At 49.9% G+C, this 18,477-nt stretch overlaps 1 protein-coding gene across 3 annotated transcripts in view; it reads right to left on the reverse strand.

Moving 5' to 3' along the window:
• Positions 1-314: 314 nt before the first annotated feature.
• Positions 315-18,477, reverse strand: part of WDTC1 (WD and tetratricopeptide repeats 1) — a 62,008-nt gene continuing 43,845 nt past the window's right edge. Inside the window, exons 6-16 of one of the 3 annotated variants that reach the window (XM_026014591.2) lie at positions 17,685-17,872; positions 14,607-14,789; positions 13,763-13,857; positions 13,234-13,349; positions 11,641-11,716; positions 10,935-11,043; positions 9,843-10,016; positions 6,493-6,728; positions 4,806-4,986; positions 3,676-3,868; positions 315-2,310 (exon numbers count right to left, since the gene is read on the reverse strand). In XM_026014591.2, coding sequence (XP_025870376.1) covers positions 2,113-2,310; positions 3,676-3,868; positions 4,806-4,986; positions 6,493-6,728; positions 9,843-10,016; positions 10,935-11,043; positions 11,641-11,716; positions 13,234-13,349; positions 13,763-13,857; positions 14,607-14,789; positions 17,685-17,872 — 1,749 coding nt within the window. In that variant the 3' untranslated portion in view covers positions 315-2,112. The remainder of the gene's footprint in view (positions 2,311-3,675; positions 3,869-4,805; positions 4,987-6,492; positions 6,729-9,842; positions 10,017-10,934; positions 11,044-11,640; positions 11,717-13,233; positions 13,350-13,762; positions 13,858-14,606; positions 14,790-17,684; positions 17,873-18,477) is intronic. The other 2 variants (XM_026014592.2, XM_072750663.1) reach the window with 2 other exon arrangements.

Consider the following 18,477-nt stretch of genomic DNA (forward strand, 5'->3'; position numbering starts at 1 on the left):
TATTTCTTGTTTGGGATGATTTTAGAAGCTGAAAAGCCACTAAGACTTCAACCTCCTTATTTTAGAGATGAGAAAACAGCCAGGAGAGTGAAAGCTGATTACTGCAATTCACAGCCACCAGTGGCAGGCTCTGTTGCACTCAGCCTTGCTATGCTGGGTGGCCTCTGCTCACAGGGATCCTCCAAGGCAGGCCTCAATTCTACCCTGTAGAGGTATGGTCACTCAAAGTCACATAGCTACAGAAGTGAGGGATCAGTTACCCTCATTTTGGTTCCAAGACCCATTTACACCCCACAAATGCCAGCAGCCACACCTAGAACAAAATGGTTTTAATCAATTGCGTCACCCTCACTCTCCTGGGAGCGGAGCAACAAAAAGGCTCGGCTCCTGCCCCCAGAGGACAGTAAGGCTTATGTGTCTCTCCACACTGCAGGGCCCAGGCTGGGCAGGCAGGGGGCAGAAGGCAGGGAGGGAGGGAGGGTGGGAGGGAGGCAGGGAGAGAGGAAATGGCAGGTGGCTCGAACACAGGAAAGCAAAGGGGCCCCTGCTGGTCCTTGGGCCCCAGGGCCCAGCCCCAGTACTCCTGCTTTCCCCTCCCTGGCTCGAGAAAGGTCATGGAGAAGAGACAGGGGAGCAAGTCCCAGCAGCAGGAAAAGCAGCAGCAGCTGTTTCCTTCACCAATAAATATACTTCATTACCAAGCTAGAAGAGAGGGGTGGGAGAGGGACTGGGTGGGGAGGAAGGGGGGAGAAGCTGCCACCTGTGTTGCTGGGATTAAAGCAATGACGAGATGGTGCCAGACCCCCCACCACTAACCTCACCGCCCCCCAACCTTCTTCTTAAAACTGTGAAAAAGCTTTTAACATGGCCCTCCTGTCTCCAGGGCTGCTCTAAAGCCTGACTGAGAGGAGGCACCTGGCAGAGACCAGGCAGAGGGAGGGAAGGAGGGAGGCTGCTGCTCCCCAGAGGCTGCAGCTGGAGGGCTGGAGCCAAGTAAGCACTAAGGGGAGAGGGAGAGAGAAGGAGAGGGAGGGAGAGGGGAGGAAGGCTGAGCCACTCTCAGGAGCAGCTCCCAGCTGAGACCAGGGGGCAGAGAGAGGCTTGGTGGGTGGTGGGTGACCGCTGTCCAGTGTTAAGCTTGGGGCTGCTGAGGAGGGAGGGGGCCGAGTTAGGGATTTTCCCATCTGAGTGGCTCCGGAGACCCCCCTCCCCCCAGAGCAGCAGGGGACAGAGAAAAGCCATCACTTCTTTGGTCTTTGTGGCGGCTCAGCAAGTGGGGTGGGAGGGAGGGCAGAATGGGCCCTTAGCGGGGAGTGCCACCTCAGCAGAGTAGGACTGGCTGGGAGCTCTGGCAGAAAGGTCACAGTGAGGCCAAGGAGCCCCCAGAAAGAGGAGTGGGAGTAGTCGTAGTGCAGTGCAGAAAGGTATGGGCATGGTGCCCTACCCTCTGCCAGGGCCCTTGGGAAAGGCTAAGCCCCCAGGGGTGGCCAACAAGAGCAGGCGCAGGGTCCAGAGCCAGCACTGGGAGAAGGGCGAGGTCGCTCTACTGCCCAGGCAGGGGGCTGGTCTTGCCTACTGCAGAACTCCCACTTTCCTTCTGCTTCCACCCGACATGGTAGCTCTGGAGGGAGGGTGGGACCCCATCCTTTTTCAGAACCTTCCCTGAAGCCACGGAGGAGCTAGCCTTGCCCGTAGGAGCAAGAGTGGCAACAGGACAAGGCTAGCCCTTACGGACTGGAATTCCACTCCCCTTCCTGCCGCCAACTGAAGTATAGGGCAGTCCTTGAAGACAGCTTCAGCCCTTGCCTCCCAACCTGAGGCAGGCCAGAGCCCTCCAGGGACATGGAAGCGGGACATGGGGGGCATTAAGAGGGACTTCCCCTCCCGCTCTTCTGCTCAGGGCTGGGACCAGTCAAGGGGCAATCTGCCCAAAAGTCTGAAAGCCAGCAAGTTGTAGCAACCCCCCACCCCCAATGCCAAACTAACAAACAAAACAGGAAAATGAAAAAATGGGGAGGGGGGGAAGACAAACCAAAACAGAACCCCCTGACCTCCTGCCCATGGCGGAGGGTCCAGCCAGTAGCAGAGGCTGGGGACCAGAGCTAGGAGGGTCTAGCTGGGCCGGCACTGAACCTGGCCCTCGGAGCTGTCCTCGTCGTCAGAAGCCCCAGCACCCCCACTGCTCAGGCCTGTGATCCGGTAGCCCATGTTGAGCAGCATCACCTCCAGTGGGTCGGCATTCATGCGCCGCTGGTTGGCCTGGGAAGCACCCTCCATGTCCTCCACAACTCGGCCTGTGAGGTCTTCACTCTGTGGGGGAAGGCACACACACCACTGGGATATATGTGTATGCAGGGGCAAACACACACACAGGGAGCAATACATTTGGAGGGGACATACATACCAGGAGATGTACATGAGATTTGTACATAAACTCATGTGTGTATATTGGGTGCAGGGGAATACACATACTGGGACATGTACAGGGACATGCTCACCAGGATACTTCTGTGAGGACATGACATACCACATGGGGGGCCCATTTGGTAATATACATTGGGAGGGAACAACACAATACACTGAGATATATATATATATATATATATAGGCACACACCTATCAGGATACATGTCGGTGGGGCCCCATACCAGAAATGATGGGGACATACCACATGGGGGGCCTGTATGTGGACACATACAAGAGAGGACTCACACAGGGTCTGTTGGGCACACCTGCTAGATACCCAGGATGGGGAGCACAGACGACACCCCCATCCTATTCCCTTCTGTCATCACTTCCAACAAAGCTTCCTTTATCCTTCTCTTCTCTCCTCATGGGAGAGGCCTGTAGGGTTCTCTTTAAAATTCACAGTAAACTGCCTCTGTAATTAGATACACCACTTGATTTCTGCTTTGCTGGCTAGAAAGGGGAGGGAAGTGGGTCAGAGGGCAGGGGAGGCCTCAGGCCAGCCTGCCTGGCTATGCACTCTGGGAGCAGAAGGGACCATAACACCCTAAGTGTCGCTATGGACTGGACACTTCATAGGAATCACTTCTTTAAAACAGCCTTCTGAGGTGGTATTGTCATTTCCATTCCAATGTACAGATGATAAAAACCTGGGCCAGAGATGGTTAAATCCCTCAGGCAGTGAGTGAAGGGACTAGGATTCAAACATAGGTTCACCAGACTCCAAAGCTTGCATACTTCCCATGTAACCAAGGGATTGGTTTTTGCCCAGCTTCTGGGGGACACAACACAGTGGTCTATGAGGGGCAGGGTACTTAGGTACCTAGGGGGCGTCTGAGGTACTGTTCTCACGAGGTGGTGCTGGAGCGCTTTGGTTCCCTCCCTCCCTGTCTCCTGCACCCCTGTCCTTGGTTACTATTTCCTGTATATGAGTCTCATCTCCACTTGCTCAGGGATATGCCCCTAGAAGGCAGGTGCCAACTCTTGCCCCGGAACTGCCCACTCACTACATTTGGCACTTCCAGAATTTGATGGTTCCCACCTTGACATAGTGTTGGGCCTTTGGGTAAGAGCTCACTCATCCTAGCAGCTTTTAGCCTTTGGCTCATTTCCCCTCCCAACCCTTCCTGAGTCAGCCAGAGGCCTTGCACAGTGTCCAGCCCAACCTTCCTCCCTGTCTAGTTTTGCCCATCTTCTCTATACCCTTACCTCTGGCCGTGGGTTCCAGAGCCGCACAACAGGGTCGATGCCGCTGGTGGCCAGGAAGCAGTAGCTGGGGTGTGGCTGCAGGCAGTTGACGATGGACTCGTCCCCTTGGAGCACGCGGACCAGGTTGGTGGTCTCCTTTTCCCAGATGAAGAAGGAGCCATCGTCAGAGCCACTGACGATGTACTGAGCGTTGCTGGCAGAGGGGCAAAGGGCAGGGAGGTCAGGTGGGGTACTGCCCTACAGCCTCAAGTAGAGGCTGTGTGGCTTAGGGCGAGGGGGAACACGGACATCTGGAGCTGCTCAGCCCCCCGAACTCTGGGATCTTCACTTGACTCAGAACTCCCACACGTGGTAATCCTCTCTCCAAACTGCTGAGCCCTAGTCACTGTCCAGCTATTATTAAGCTCAGGATTAGGGACTGTTTTGGTCCCTTCAAGATACTCTCCCTCAAAGCATATTATAAGCTCCCTGGGTGCTGGATCAGATCTTGCATCTCTTAGGTCTCTGGGAACACTCTTGTCTAAGCCTTCCCTCAGCAGCTCTAGCCTTCCCGGGTCCAGACCCTACAGTACATCTGCTCCTCACACAGGACTTACACTTAGAGGGGATCTTGATGGAGAGATTCTCAAATTCAAGTGTTTCCTACCCAAAGAAAGTTACACCATCTACAAAGGAGGGTTAGGGGTGATGGAATCTGAGACATGGGCTATGTCCCTCAGTAACTGGGCACAGTTCTGAGCACATGATGTGCCAAGACCGCCAGCTTCTGAGGGCTCTTGCCTCATACCTCCAGCAGAGGAAAGCTCCAAGTATCAATATCAAAAAACCAAGCTCTGGCACATGGAGACCGAGGAAGAGGAGGTAGAGGATAAAGGCAGAGTCCAGGCCCTGTGCTAGATGCTTTATGGTTGTCCTCATTAATCCTCATTATGGACGACCTCTGAGTGGGGATGGCTGGTCTCATTTTATAGATGAAGAGACTGAGGCCCACAGAGGTGAAGCCATTTGGTCAAGGATACAGAGGCAGAGTTGGGATTTGAGACTTCTCTAAAAGCATTATGCCCCCACCCCCACCCCTGACCTCCTGCTGCCAACTAGCCTGTGCCCTCCTCCTCTTCAGGACCTCGGACCTGCCAAAGAAATTGGCCTCCTTGATATCCGTAGTGGTGTTGCAGTGGCCACAGTAGCGGAATTGGTAGTCGTAGCTTCGCTCCCGCAGCACCATCTCATCCTCCGAGATGGAGTCCTTGCGGCTTGTGCTGCGGAGGCGGACAGGGCCGCCACCGCCACCACCAGCTCCCTTCTTCTCCTCTGGGGGCAGAGAGCATGGAAAGGTGAGGCCTGTCCCTCTTCCCCTGCCCTCCCCTGTCTCCACCCCTGGCCCTGTTTTCAGCCCTACCCCTACCCTGGAAAGCTGAGAATGACTGTGAGGAAGAAGCATCTTTGGACAGAGCCCTTGAGGATGTTCAAGAGGGGACCTCAGATGCTAGGAGGGCCTTGGCTCAGGTCCCTGAAAAATGTCTGAAAGCCCCAAGGATGCAGAGGCCCGCAGTCTGTTTCTGTGGAGGTGAGAGGCAGGGAGGAGAAGGTGAAGCACTACCGAGAGCCTTGAAGGGGAGATTTTTCTAAATAGATCCATGGCTCTGAAGGCAGTAAGGTCCAAGCCCTTCCTCGTTGGAAGACAAGTTACAGATCCTAACTGAGGCACTGACTGGTTAAGAGCCTTGGGTAAAATCACAACAGTTTTCTCAGTGCCTTAAAAGTGCCTTGGTTCTGCCTGCCTCCAGGCCTTTGCATGTGCTGGTCCCGAGACCAGGAAGTCTTCACCTCCCACAGCTACTTTTAATCTAGTTACCTCTTCTCCCTCATCCTCGAGATCTCAGGTTAAATGTCTCCTCCTCTAGAACCCCAGCCTGATACCAAGCCCTGCCCCATGCACCCATACCATATCGGGTCCCCATGGCACTCATCACACTCTGTTTCTCCTCCATCGCTTGGTTCCTTCACTAGGGCTGTAAACTCCATGAATACAGAAATCTCATCTGACTTGTTCACAGCTGTACTCCCAGGACCCAGCACAGTGCCTAGCACATGGTAGATGCTTGATAACTACTCAAACAAATGAATCAATCGCACGGTTAGTAAACTGCATAGGAGAGATGAGGATCCATGTCTGCCTCCAGTGAGTTCACATTTCACCAAATACCCAGCTCACTCTCCAATGCTACTGAGGTGAGCTAGACAGGGCTTTTTAATGCTCTCTGTGCAGGTAAGGCAGTGGGTTCAGGGAGGCTGCGCTTCACCCAAGATCACATAATTACCACACGGCAGAGCCGAAGTTGGAACCCAAGGTTTTACACCACATGCATGAGGTATTTCTACTGCGCTATGCTGCTGCCTCTGTTGCAAGTGTGCAAACTGGAATGAGTGCAACCCCCAGCTGCTGCCTCTTACTCAGATGTCCAATGGAACGGCCAAGGCCCTATCTGTGAGCAGGCTGAGCAGGCCCAGCTGGAGCTACATAGATGGCCTGAGCTGAGCTTATTCCTGTCCTGAGTTCCAGGCATTATACCAGGTGCTTTAAGCACGCTATTGCTAATCCTCCACAGAAACTGTGAATGGGAGGTACTATCACTCCCCCTTTACAGATGAGGAAACTGAGTCTCAGAGAGACCAAATGACTGTTCCAAAGCCACATGATTTCTGAATCAACACCTGAATCCAGGCGTCACTGATGTCAGAACTACGTCCTCTCTAGCATGTCACATAGGACCTCAAATAGAAAGTGACAGTAACCCCTCCTCAGTGCCCACTCACCACCATCATTTTTGGAGAAGAGGGCTGCCGTGATGTCTCGGCCCAATGCGTCACAAGCGCTGCTGTGGGCCTGTTCCGGGAACTTCCCTTTGAAGTCATCCAGGCACTCCAGGGCCTCAGCCACATACTTGAGCTCAAAGAGGCAGCGGGCCAGGCGAAAGTGTGCCTTCAGGTGGCATGGGTTTAGGGAGATGGCCTTGAGGCAGTCCCTCAGGGCATCGTAGTGGTCACCATCCCTGGGAAGGCAGGGGAGTGTGGCTTGGAGGTGGGGCCACATAGCAAGCAAGGAATCCACTCAGTCTCTTCTGCTTCCTGTGGCCACCTCCGCCCACCTCTGATGGATCTCAGGGAGAAGGTACTTGGGGATGGAAAGAACTCTAGCTCAGCCCAGGCCTTGGTCCCCAGGAGACAGAGTATGTTAAGGAGATAAGTCAGGAACCCTGAAGTCATGGTGGGGATGGTGGATGGGGGTAGGGGTGGGGTGGGTGGTGGGTGGTGGTGATGGTTTGTGTGTGCTCTTGGGGGGGAAAGCAGTGTCAGGCTGCCCTCTGCTGGGCATAGAGTGCAACTGTGCACTGGCTCACCCCAGGCACCCGCAGCTCTCTGCAGCAGAAGGCCTGGCATCTTGCCCATCTCAGGCTCCCCAAGCCCTCCTTTTCTTTTCCTCCAACTACCTCCTCAAATCCCCCCGGCTGGTCTTCAAAGCCATGGCCAAGGCAGGGGGCCCTCAAGGACAGTTCTGTGGTCTGGGGAAGCCAGAAGTGCCAGGCTGGGGACTCAGGGTCTGATCAGCAGGCAGCAAGCCCTCAGCCAGACCCCCCTCTGTCCTGGCTGACTGATCCACAGCAGCTGTGGCCTCTACCTCCCGGGGCTGAAGGATGGGGACTGACAGACTGGCAGAGTCAGCTCTCTGAAAGCTGATGGCAAAGGGGGGTGGGCACGCCAGGAGCTCCAAATCATCCCCACTCACTTCTTCAACCTCCCATAGCATGGTCGAAGGGAAGTGGGGATGGTTTTGTGGGGAGAGTGGGTGGGGAGGGGTCAAAGGAAAGTCTCTTGCTCTCCCACCCTATGCCAGAATATAGAATACACTCCCCAGCACCTCTCATCTGTTCCCACCTGTCATTTGGAGAGCCAGAGAGGTCATAAGAACCACTTCTTCTCCTTCGGTAACTGTTTTTTTTTTTTTTTTTCCTTTCCCTGCTGAGCTGAGATGGGCCTAGGACCCAACTGTGCCAAGCAACACTCTCCAGGGTTGATGTTCCTTCCACCAACATAGAGCACACAACCCTCCTGCATAGGGCCAAAGCAGGCCCGACAGGGAAAATGCCCTCCTGACCCTCCTCTGCTACAGCACTCAGAGGGAGCATTCAGCCCTTGCAGCAGCCATGCCCACTTCGACAACAAGCAGCTCACCAGTGTGGGAGCAGGCAGGGGACAGAGTGCTTTGAAGGCATGGCCTGCGTCAGAACGACTGGCTGTGATGAAGGAGCAGGCACTGTTTAGAAACCCAAATTACCACCTGCAAAGTGCCCCTCAGAGCTCCTGGAGAGAGCCAGACAGAGACCAACCAGGAGCCAGGGGGTGACAGCTCCCACTGCATCCAGGAGCAGATGGCAGCCCTGGAGAGACAGGCCTGGGACAGAATGTGACATTCTAGGGGTCACTGGCAGGCATGTGGGGATGGGGAGAGCAGGCTGGCCCCAGGGCTCACCCATCCAGACTCACTGCCAGATCAATCTCCCTGAAAGGACAGCCCTCAGCACATCCCTCTCCTGCTCAAAACTCCTCAGTAGCTGCCCATCATCCCACTGAATCCAGGCCAAAACGCCACCGCTCTGCATTCCAAGTCCTTCCCAGGCCGGCCCCAGGCTACCTCACAGACTCATCTCCTGCCAGTCCCTTCCAGAACCCTCTGCTCCAGCCAAATGGATTTGTTGTTCTGCAAACAAGCTCTTCAGTCAGTCCCCCACCCCCACGCCTTTGTTCACACCATTCATCTTCCTGGGAATGTCCTTCCCTGTAATCCCCTCCTCCTTTTCATTTCCTTGCCTAAGCCTGCCCACATTTAAAGCCCATCAGACACCTCATCTTCCTGACATTTCCCTGACCCCAGCTAAAGTGACCTAACTTTCCTTGATGCCCACAGCGCTTCACCTGATCACTCAAAGACTCATTGCTTCCTGCCTCTTTGATGATGAACCATGATGTCTTTGTCCTCCGTCCAAAGGCTGGGCACTCTGGAACACAGGAACTCAAAGTGAAGAACTTTGTGTCCCTGGTCTCTAGTGCATAGTAGGAATTCAGAGAACATGTCAAGGGCACCCATGGATTGGGAAATCATTAGCCACTCTTAGCAAGAATGTAGGAGTGAAACAGCTCTCATTCTAAAGCCTGGATGAGGACACTGTATTCTACCCAACTCCTGAGACAGAGAGGCAAAACACATCAGGATGGCCCCCAAACCATCACCTCCTGGGTTGGGTTGCCATCTGAGCCTTTGGCAAACTCTTGATGCCTAAGCTAAGGCCTATGGGGGTAGCATCTTCCCAAACCCCCATCTACCATCCTGCTGACTTGGGTGGGTTTCTTAAGCTTCCCTCTCTGGCCTGCCTTGTTGCAGCCAGACGATGGCACACCAGCTGGCCTGTCTGTCTGGGCAGAGCCGACGGATGCCAGACGGAGCAGAAATGGCTGTGGGCCCAGCTCTATCCATCTCCAGTCCTGGCCTCGGCTGGGGGATGGGGTCTGCCCGCCTGCTTGCCTGCTGGTGCTGCAGGCAGAAGGGCTGAGAGCCCTGATGGTCTCCAAAGATAGCGGGTTCTTCAGGATATGGACCCACCCTTTTACCACCAGCCACTATGACCCAACATGACCTACGGCCAGCTTTAGATCCCTGGTATCTTGTTTGTGCTTGGTCCAATGGTCTAAGAGCATAGGGAAGCAGGCCCCAAGGTCAAGGAGCTGCAGAATCAGATAGATACCACCTGAATTCACCAAATGCCTCTTTTCTATCTAACAAGAATTCCACTGCTCCTTCACAGTCCAATTCAAGGCACAATTATGCAGCAATTGGGATTAATCATTCTCTTCAAATCCTACTTGCCCAGTGACCACATCATTTTATAACAAAATACCGTGTTGAAGCTACTTGTGAACATGTCCTACTTCATTATGAGCTTCCTTGGTGCTTGAGACCTCCTGACTTCCAGTCTGGAGGTGGGGAGGAGAAGGAGGCTAAGGAGCCCTAAGAGGCAGTGGGATGCCACTGCCACCTTCCCGGGAGGCCTCGGCAACTTGGCTCCACCAGGCCCCGTCTTCATCCCTCATCCTGGCCAGAGTCCACTCACCACTTGCGCTTCATGTAGGCAGCAGCTCGGTTCCCATAGAGCATGGCATTGTGAGGGGCCCTCTGCACGGCCTTGCTGTAAAGCTGAATGGCCTGGGTCCACTGCTGGCAGGCAAAGGCCTCGTTGGCTTGCTGTTTCACACGCTCCAAGTATGGGGGCAGCTCTACCTGGGGGCTATGGAGAAGGAGAGCCAAGTCAGGCCAGCCAAAGAAGGTCAGAGAAGTCTGAAGCCTTGCCTGAGGGCCACCTGTATTTTCTTGGTCTGTGAGATCTCCATTGTCATTTAGAAGAGGGGACCACTCCTATCCTTGGCCTGGATTACTGTAATAGGTAGTGGGCACAGTCCAGATACACTGAACCAGTGAAAAAAAAAAAAACCAGAGAAACAGAAATGAAGCTATCACAGACAGGTTAAAGGCAATTTTCTAAGTAAACTCTACAACCAACATGGGGCTCAAACTCATGACCCCAAGATCAAGCGCTGCATGCTCCACTAACTGAGCTATCCAGGGACCCCAAGAGCGATTCTACTCTATTTCCCAAAGGCAATTCTTAATCAAATTTCTGGCCATGACAGTAGCTAGCCACCTGCCTCCACATTGAGATGAACCTTATGACCACCCAAGTTCCTCCCATGGATCTATAGACATCTGTTTCTCTCAAAGCTCAGAGGATTTGAGCACCTCTGTATCTAAAGTCCAGCATTGGGTCTGGCAGTGAACAGAAACCAAAAGATGGTATGGGACAAAGAAAAATATAATAGGGGAGGTCCATCTGTGTGGAACACCTTTAAGAGAGAGCTCAGTACTAAGAGGCAGCTGGCCCCCGGTTCCTGACCTAGCTACTGATACCAAGGGACTGAAGCTTCAGTTTGAGCATGACTGGAATCCTACCAGGGAGGAGCAGTATTGGAAACACTAGCCATATCCAGAAATACTCCATTACTCCATTACAACCCTTGCCCCAGCCCCTCAAACTCTGAGGTGTGTGCCTGGATGCTTTACAGGACATGCTCTTTTCTCCAATTATATGGTAAGGTACCATAAGGTGTAATTGGGACTGAGAGGGCTGGACAAGTCAGTCTGGCCTCACCTGACATGTCCCCTATTCTCTGGCAGCCGGAAGCCGTTGCTGTGAAGGTGCAGGCCATTGGACACACCGTTGGATACACCATTGGTGGACATCTTGCCATTCTGAACTTCTGGCAGGGGTGGGGAGAAAGGAACAGCAACAACTCAAGAGAAAGTCCTCATTTCTCCTCAGCAGCCTTCCAGCTTCCATCACAGGACCTGATGGTTCCACTGTGGGCCATTCTCCCGTGGTGAGATCCATTCCCAGAGAGCAAGTTCTGACACGCAGGCAAATGCATAAAGAAAAGCCTGTGCGCCCTCTGCTGGTTGGAGAGGGACACAGCTTCAACTTGACATTACCCTTAGCTGGGGGTTGGGCAGGGAGAAGTAGAGGTGCCTAAATCAACAGTAAGGCTCAGAGAGGAGTCAGTGAGACTGATCCAGGATGAGAAAGGAAGGGCAACTACTTCAGGTCCTCAAGAGACAAGCCATGGAAAGAAACTGCTTTTTGAGAAGGAAGTGAAAAGGACCGTGATGCCAACCTCTTTGATGGATCTCTCTGGCCTACTGTTATCTTCCTTCTTACTGTACAGAAGAATGTTCTTTCAGGGAATCTACCCCTTTTGGTGGATCACAGCCACAGTACAAGAGAAGAGGCAGCTTTCTCAGCAGAGGTGACACACATTCAAGCTCCCAGCAGAGATACCCTATCCCAAGAGAGAACTTACCCCCTGAGGAGTGGCATTTTCGAGGCAGGAGGAAGGTATATGGCCGCTGCTTATAAGTCAGGTCAAACAAATAGACCTAGAGAGGAAGGGTCAAGAAAAGAGACAGAGACCATGAGGTAAGAATGTGGCTAGCCATGAGCAAGGCTTGGTGGCTTGATGGCTCTCAGGAACACAGTGGGTGTTGAGGAGGGAGCCATCAAGCAAGGCCAGGAGAGGTTCCTATGGAGCAAACCTCAGACAGGAAAATATTCCCAGTTCCTGGCCCTTAGGGTAGACTGCTTAAAACACTGCCATTAATTAGAATCACATGTTTAAGTTGGAAAGGTCCTCAGAGGTCACAAAGCCAAATGTCTCACTTTACAGATGGGAAAACTGAAGCCTCAGAGAAGGGAAGCAATTTGCCCAAATTAACACTGCTACTTACTTATCTCAGCAAACATTACCTATTATATTATTATCTGTTATACTATTAGTATAATATATTTATTATAGCATCTATAGTATCTATAATAGTATATCTATTATACTAATAGTAATATATCTATTATACTATTATCTATTATAACATTTATTGAATTCTTACTTTGCTTTAGAAACTTTGCAAACTGTTTTATATGATTTATCTCATTTCATCCTAGAAACCACCCCATAGAGAGGTACTACTATTTTTTTAGTTTATTGTTTTTAATAATCTCTACACTCAACATGGGACCCAAACTCACAACTCCAGGGACCAAGAATTGCATGCTCTTCTGACTGAGACAGCCAGGTGCCCTAAGAATTGCTATTATCATCTCCTTTATAGAGGAAGAAATACAGGCTCAGACTTTACTTACCCAGGGCCATAAAAGCAACATGTAGCACAGCGAGGACCCAAAACCAAGTCTGTCTGGCTCCAAACCACTCTGCTAGACTGCCTCTCTACTCATCCGTATGTTACCTTTAGGCCAGGTGATGGCTCAGCAATCTGAAGCCAGACCTATATTCTGAACTCAGGTGCTCGCCTGTTCTCTATCCCAGTTCTTTGGTACATAACCCATCATGCCTTGTAATGTCATCAACTGGTTCGCTTGTCATGTTTCCCCTGTCAACCTGGGCTGGATCATGGTTCACATTTGTTTCCTTCATGTTTATAATAATGCTAGTCCCACAGTAAGTACTCAGTGAATGTATGCAGAATAAATGGATTTGAGCAAGGCTTACTAAATATCCTGAGAATATGCAAACAGTAACCTGCCATAATCAAGGAACACTCCTACAGCTGGCCCTAACCCACAGCCTCGCTCTGAGCCCCAGGATTTTCTCCTAGGAAAAAAGATGAGGAAATTGAGGCTCAGAAGAATGAAGACACTTGTTCAAATTCACAGTACACAGAAGATAGGTCCTGTCAGTTCTAAAGCTTAAGAAAAAGCCAAGGCCAGGGCACTTCTCTAGGAATTCCAATGATGCCTTGTTGCTCCTACATTTCACCATAAAGTCATTTACAATAAGGCTGTTGCTTCTTGTCTGCCTCATGGTAGTGGAAGTAAGAAATAGGACCTGGCTACTGAATATGGGTGGTGGAGCAAAGCCACCCTGGGAAGCCATACATACCTGCTCCCCTCCCATGTTGACCAGCAGCTCTGTGCCATTGGGGCTGAAGGTCACATAGGTGGCAACCAGCACTCGCAGACGGTTGTTGTAATCAGGCAGCTTCACTGGCAGGTGACCTGTGGGGAACAGCTTAGTTACCCTAATTGAGCTTCTCCATCTCCCCCACAGGGGCAGGGGATTGTATGAAGCCAACCATATCAATAATGGTAGCAATTATATTCATCATAAAAGCAGCTTCAAGTGTTGAACACTTACTAGATGCACTAGGCTAATTAATTGCTTTTTAAATACTCTATCTCACTTAATCATTATGATGCCATTTTATGGAAAAGAAATTAAGATTTATAAAGGGTAATGGTTTGCCAAAGGTCACAGTATGGCTGGTCAATGACAGTCAGGATTAAAGCCCACATCTGCCTTACTCTAAAACCCTTGCTCTTGACCACCATGCCATGCTGCCTCCTGTACCACCCCAGAGAGAGTCAGCACCCAGTCAAGAATTTGGGGCCTGAGCTATACTCAGTCATACCTGCTACGTAATACTGGGCTGCACCATCTGGAAGGGGCTTCTGCCGGTCACAGAAGGTGTGGACACCTGCTGAAGGGCTCTGCTTCATGCTCTTCCTGGTGGGAAGGCAAAGCATATAGATTATAACCCCTAGCACTACCCCTGGCTGGACCAGACCACAATCCCTAAAAGAAAACCTAAATGAGTAACTCTGAAAGGAGGTACCTTTCTTCCTTACCTCAGCAACCCCAAAGGTTCACCAACTAGATAGCCATGGCCACATACATTACAGTGCTTTACAAGTAGGTCCTGTCCATTGTCTTGGTCTTCATGACCACCCTATAATCCCCATTTTACAGATGATGAAGGTAAGGGTCAAGGTCCACTCCAGGTCATGTAGTGTGTGAGGAGCAGCAATGGTTGCCCAAACCCACAAATGAAAGTAAAGCAGGCCAGACATTCCTGTGTCTGTCCCAGGAGTCAAGTGAAAACCCAAGCTAGCAGAGCAGGTCTGGGACTTATGTGGAGGTTCTGAGTATATTCTATGTTTGTTTAAAAAAAAAAAAAAAAGAATAAAAAAATTAAATTTTCTAAAAAAGAATTACAAGATTATAACTCTGTACAAATATTCAGAGTAAAAGAACAAGCAGAAAATATTATACACAGTGATTTCTTTCAGGTGGTGGACTATGGGTAGTTTCTTTATTATACTTCCCATATTTTCCAAAACAAGTATGGATTACATTTTTTTTTTTTAAATCACAAAATTTAAAAAACCTACCTCAAAAAGAAGAGGGCATGGCAACGAGGGAAAGGGGCAGCAGGTTCCCAGGGACTTGCCCAGGGGAGACCGAACTATTCATACCTGTGGTTATGGATCATGCGAATGTCATAGAGCCTCACAAAGGGCCCACTGGCCCCTACTGCCAGGCAGTTGTTGTCCTGGGGGTTGACAGTGAGGCACTTGGCCTCCACCAGCTGGCCACAGTACTCTGTCAGGTCAATCAGCACTTCCGAGTGTTTGCTGTTCTCCCGAAGGTCATACTGGCTGTGAGAGAGGACAGTGTTAGGGGGTGGGGGTTGGGTCCTCCTGTGAGGCAGGGTAGAAGCTAATGCCTTGTTATATAAAGCAACTGAGAGTGGCTTTGACCTGTTCCTTAATAATAAGAATGGCAAAAACCATTCCTATTTCTTTTTCTTTTTAAAATATTTTATTTTTAAGTAATCTCTACACCCAATGTGGGGCTTGAACGCATTACCCTGATACCAAAGTTGCAAACTCCTCCAACTGAGCCAGCCAGATGCCCTGAAAAACCACTCCCATTTCTTGAGTGCTCACTGTGGGCCAGGCACCTGAAATAGGCTTCTCACACAATCTGTCTTATTCTTCATATAACTACTGAAGGTAAATATTACTGTACTGTTTTTTTTAACAGGTATCAGTGATATTGCTATTAAATACTATTACTTTTGATTAATAAGAGTGAGAAATTGCTTTGTGTCCAGTATTGTCCCTAAGTGTTGTGCATGGCTTATCTAATTAAATCCTTCCACCATTCCCAGGTACCATTAGAACACTGAGGCTGAAGGCAGGTAAAGAGCCTATCTGGGATGACACTGCCAATAAGTGTGAAGCTGTGATAGTGCAGAGCTGGCGAGACAGCCTTTAACCACTTGGCTCTTCTCCTTAACTCTACTTTTAATCTAATTTCTTACAGGAAACAGAAGAAGTATAGAGGTGACAGAAAAAAGAATCTAGAGGTCACCTAAGAGCTATCTAGAAACAGTGCGCCAAGACAACTCTGAATCCCACTCAGGCGGTAAAGGTCATGCCAGACATCCCGGGCAGTAACACGCCCCTCAGTGCAGTTTGGGGGACTGTTGTGCTGTCGAGAATGGCACAGAGAAAGAGGGGGGATGTCCCCTGTATGCTCACTCACCTCCTGCCTAGACATAGGCAATAATCTCTACCCTGTCCGCCTTACCTTTCTAAGCCAATCTCACTAGATTACTTTTCCTAAAATACTGTTTTTGTTATATCACTCTCCTGCTCAAAAAACTGCAGATTCCCCAATGCTTCAAGGATGAGTTTATTGTTAGTTTATTTTCACCAAACTCCTCAGTCTGTTTTCCAAGACCTGATTTCATACCAGTCTTATTCCTCAGTTTTCTGTGTCAGTTACAACTATCCCCTATGTGGCCTATCTACCCCTGCCTTTACAAACTCTGCTTAAGTTGGGGAGGCCACTCTGCTTTTCCTTGCCCATGCAAATCCTGTCTATTCTGGAAGGCCCAGTGTATGCTCACCTTCTACTAGGAAGGTGATTCTCTACTACTAGTAGTCTTCTACTACCTTCCCTGATTGTACCTTTGCTTAAGTGCTTAGGCTCCAACTCTAGATGCTTAGCTTCTACCTGCATCCCTGGCACACAGTAATTAGTCAAGGTCAACAAGAATAACATGGAGTTGCACCTGCCATCGCCAAGCGCTTTCTTTCTTCCAAGTACTATCCTAAGGTTTTCACAGGCATTATCTTTATTTTATTTTATTATTTTATTTTATTTTTTAAATAAATTTATTTTTTATTGGTGTTCAATTTACCAACATACAGAATAACACCCAGTGCTCATCCCGTCAAGTGCCCCCGCCCAGTGCCCGTCACCCATTCACCCCCACCCCCCGCCTTCCTCCCCTTCCACCACCCCTAGTTCGTTTCCCAGAGTTAGGAGTCTTTATGTTCTGTCTCCCTTTCTGATATTTCCCACACATTTCTTCTCCCTTCCCTTATACTCCCTTTCACTATTATTTATATTCCCCAAATGAATGAGAACATATAATGTTTGTCCTTCTCCGATTGACTTACTTCACTCAGCCATTATCTCAATTTTAATACTCAGGCCAGCAAAGGGGATAATATAATTCCCATTATACATGAATAAACTAAGATTCAGGGGGTAAAGTGACTTGCCCCAAACACTGAGTGACAGAGGTAGGACTTGATCCCAGGTCTGTCTGACATCAGTGCCCTGCTTCTAACTGCTGTTTATGAATGATTTACATATCTCTCCACCATTGTAACAGGGAAGAGGGCATAAAGCCCTATAAGATCTAAAGGGAAGCATTAAAGCAGGTTGGGGAGATAAAAATTCTAAGGTCACCTCTGAAGAAAGGAGTTAAAGGGCATTGTGACCATTTTAGGATGAAGGGAAGTAGAGGCAAAGGTGTGACAATCCAGGCCACTGCAAAGGGAGAAAGCCCACTTTACCATTTCTGGCTGGCTATCTCTCCCTTCTCACACATACGCTCACTGATCAACTATTCGAGAGAAGTGTACAAGCACCTTTATGTGGCAGGCACTGTGCTGGGCTCTAAGGACACAACCAGGGACAAGAGACAGGTGGAGTGCTCTGACAGTTCACTGCTTGGTGAGTGATACAGACAAGAAGATAAACCAACAAGTAAATAAAATAAGAGAACTACGGATGGTAATTAGAGTGATAGAGGATATAATTAGGGTGCTGAGACAGAATAATGGAAGGGGGTCCTACTTCAGACAGGATAGTCAGAGAAGGTGCTTCTGAGGTGGTGATTCTTAAGGTGATCTCAGGGTGAGAAAATCAAACACTGAAAAAACTGAGGACAGAGGAAACCACATGGAGGGAAAGCAAGTGTGAAAGCCCGGAGGAAGCAGACTCTGTGCTGGTGAGAGCAGGCCGGCAGGCCTGGATATAGTGTAGGAGAGGGTAAAGAGTGGGGAAGATGAGAGCAGGACAAGCAAATGTTCACAGACAAGTGCCCTGGGCAGACAAGTGAGGGTGGAACTCTGCTGAAGGGAAGGAATGAGGCCTGTAGAAGGAAGCAGCAGGGGCAGATGGGATAGGGGAGCCAACATGCAGGGGAACCAGGGAAGGCACAGGCCCCGCTTCATCCCTCAGGCCCTTACCGAATAAGCCCATCCTCAGCAGCACTCCAGAATGTGTTGGGCCACATGGGCGCTGTGGCGATGCGTTTCACCCGGTTTGTGTGGTCTCCAAACATGTGGATCGTTTCCTTTACTGTCAGGTCGTGGACATGCACTTTGGAGTCGGCTGCCCCCGTGATCAAGATTCGGTCCCCAGCATGAGGCAGGAACTGCTCCAGAAAGATGGAAGAAGAGATTGGCAGGTAGTGGGGGTAGGGCTGGCCAGGAAAGAAGACTAGCCTGGATGTTACCACCCTCTTTTCTTCATATCAGGTAAGAAAATGAGCCCATCTAAGACAGTCCACTAAGAAAACTGGATCTCAAGAATCAGCCCATAGGCCTACAGGTCAAAATTGGGGCATACACCTTTACTTTGCTGGAGTAGTCCTGACATGCTAAACTGACTACCTAAGGAATCCCTTTCCTTTGATTCTTCCTCAGGTAAGAGCTGAGTGGATGCTAATCATGGCTGTTACCATTTACTAAGCATTTACTATGTGCTAGACACCTGAGCAGGTACCATATCTTATTCATATTTAAAATAACCCCTTAAAATTGAGGTTCAGCACTAACACTGGGTTAACTCAAGTCTGTCTGATTCCCATATGCACACTACCTTATGAGGACTTTTTGATAAACTGAGGATTCTGTAATAAATTATCTTTAAAATGAAAAGGACTTCCAGTGTTTTAAGAAGGAAGTAGGAATTTAAATTGGCTTCAAATATTTCTGGAGAATAATCTGGCAATAGGTAATAAAATAAAAACTGTTTCTA

The sequence above is a fragment of the Vulpes vulpes genome, chromosome 2 (assembly GCF_048418805.1).
Source record: "Vulpes vulpes isolate BD-2025 chromosome 2, VulVul3, whole genome shotgun sequence".
NCBI classification, from domain to species: domain Eukaryota; kingdom Metazoa; phylum Chordata; class Mammalia; order Carnivora; family Canidae; genus Vulpes; species Vulpes vulpes.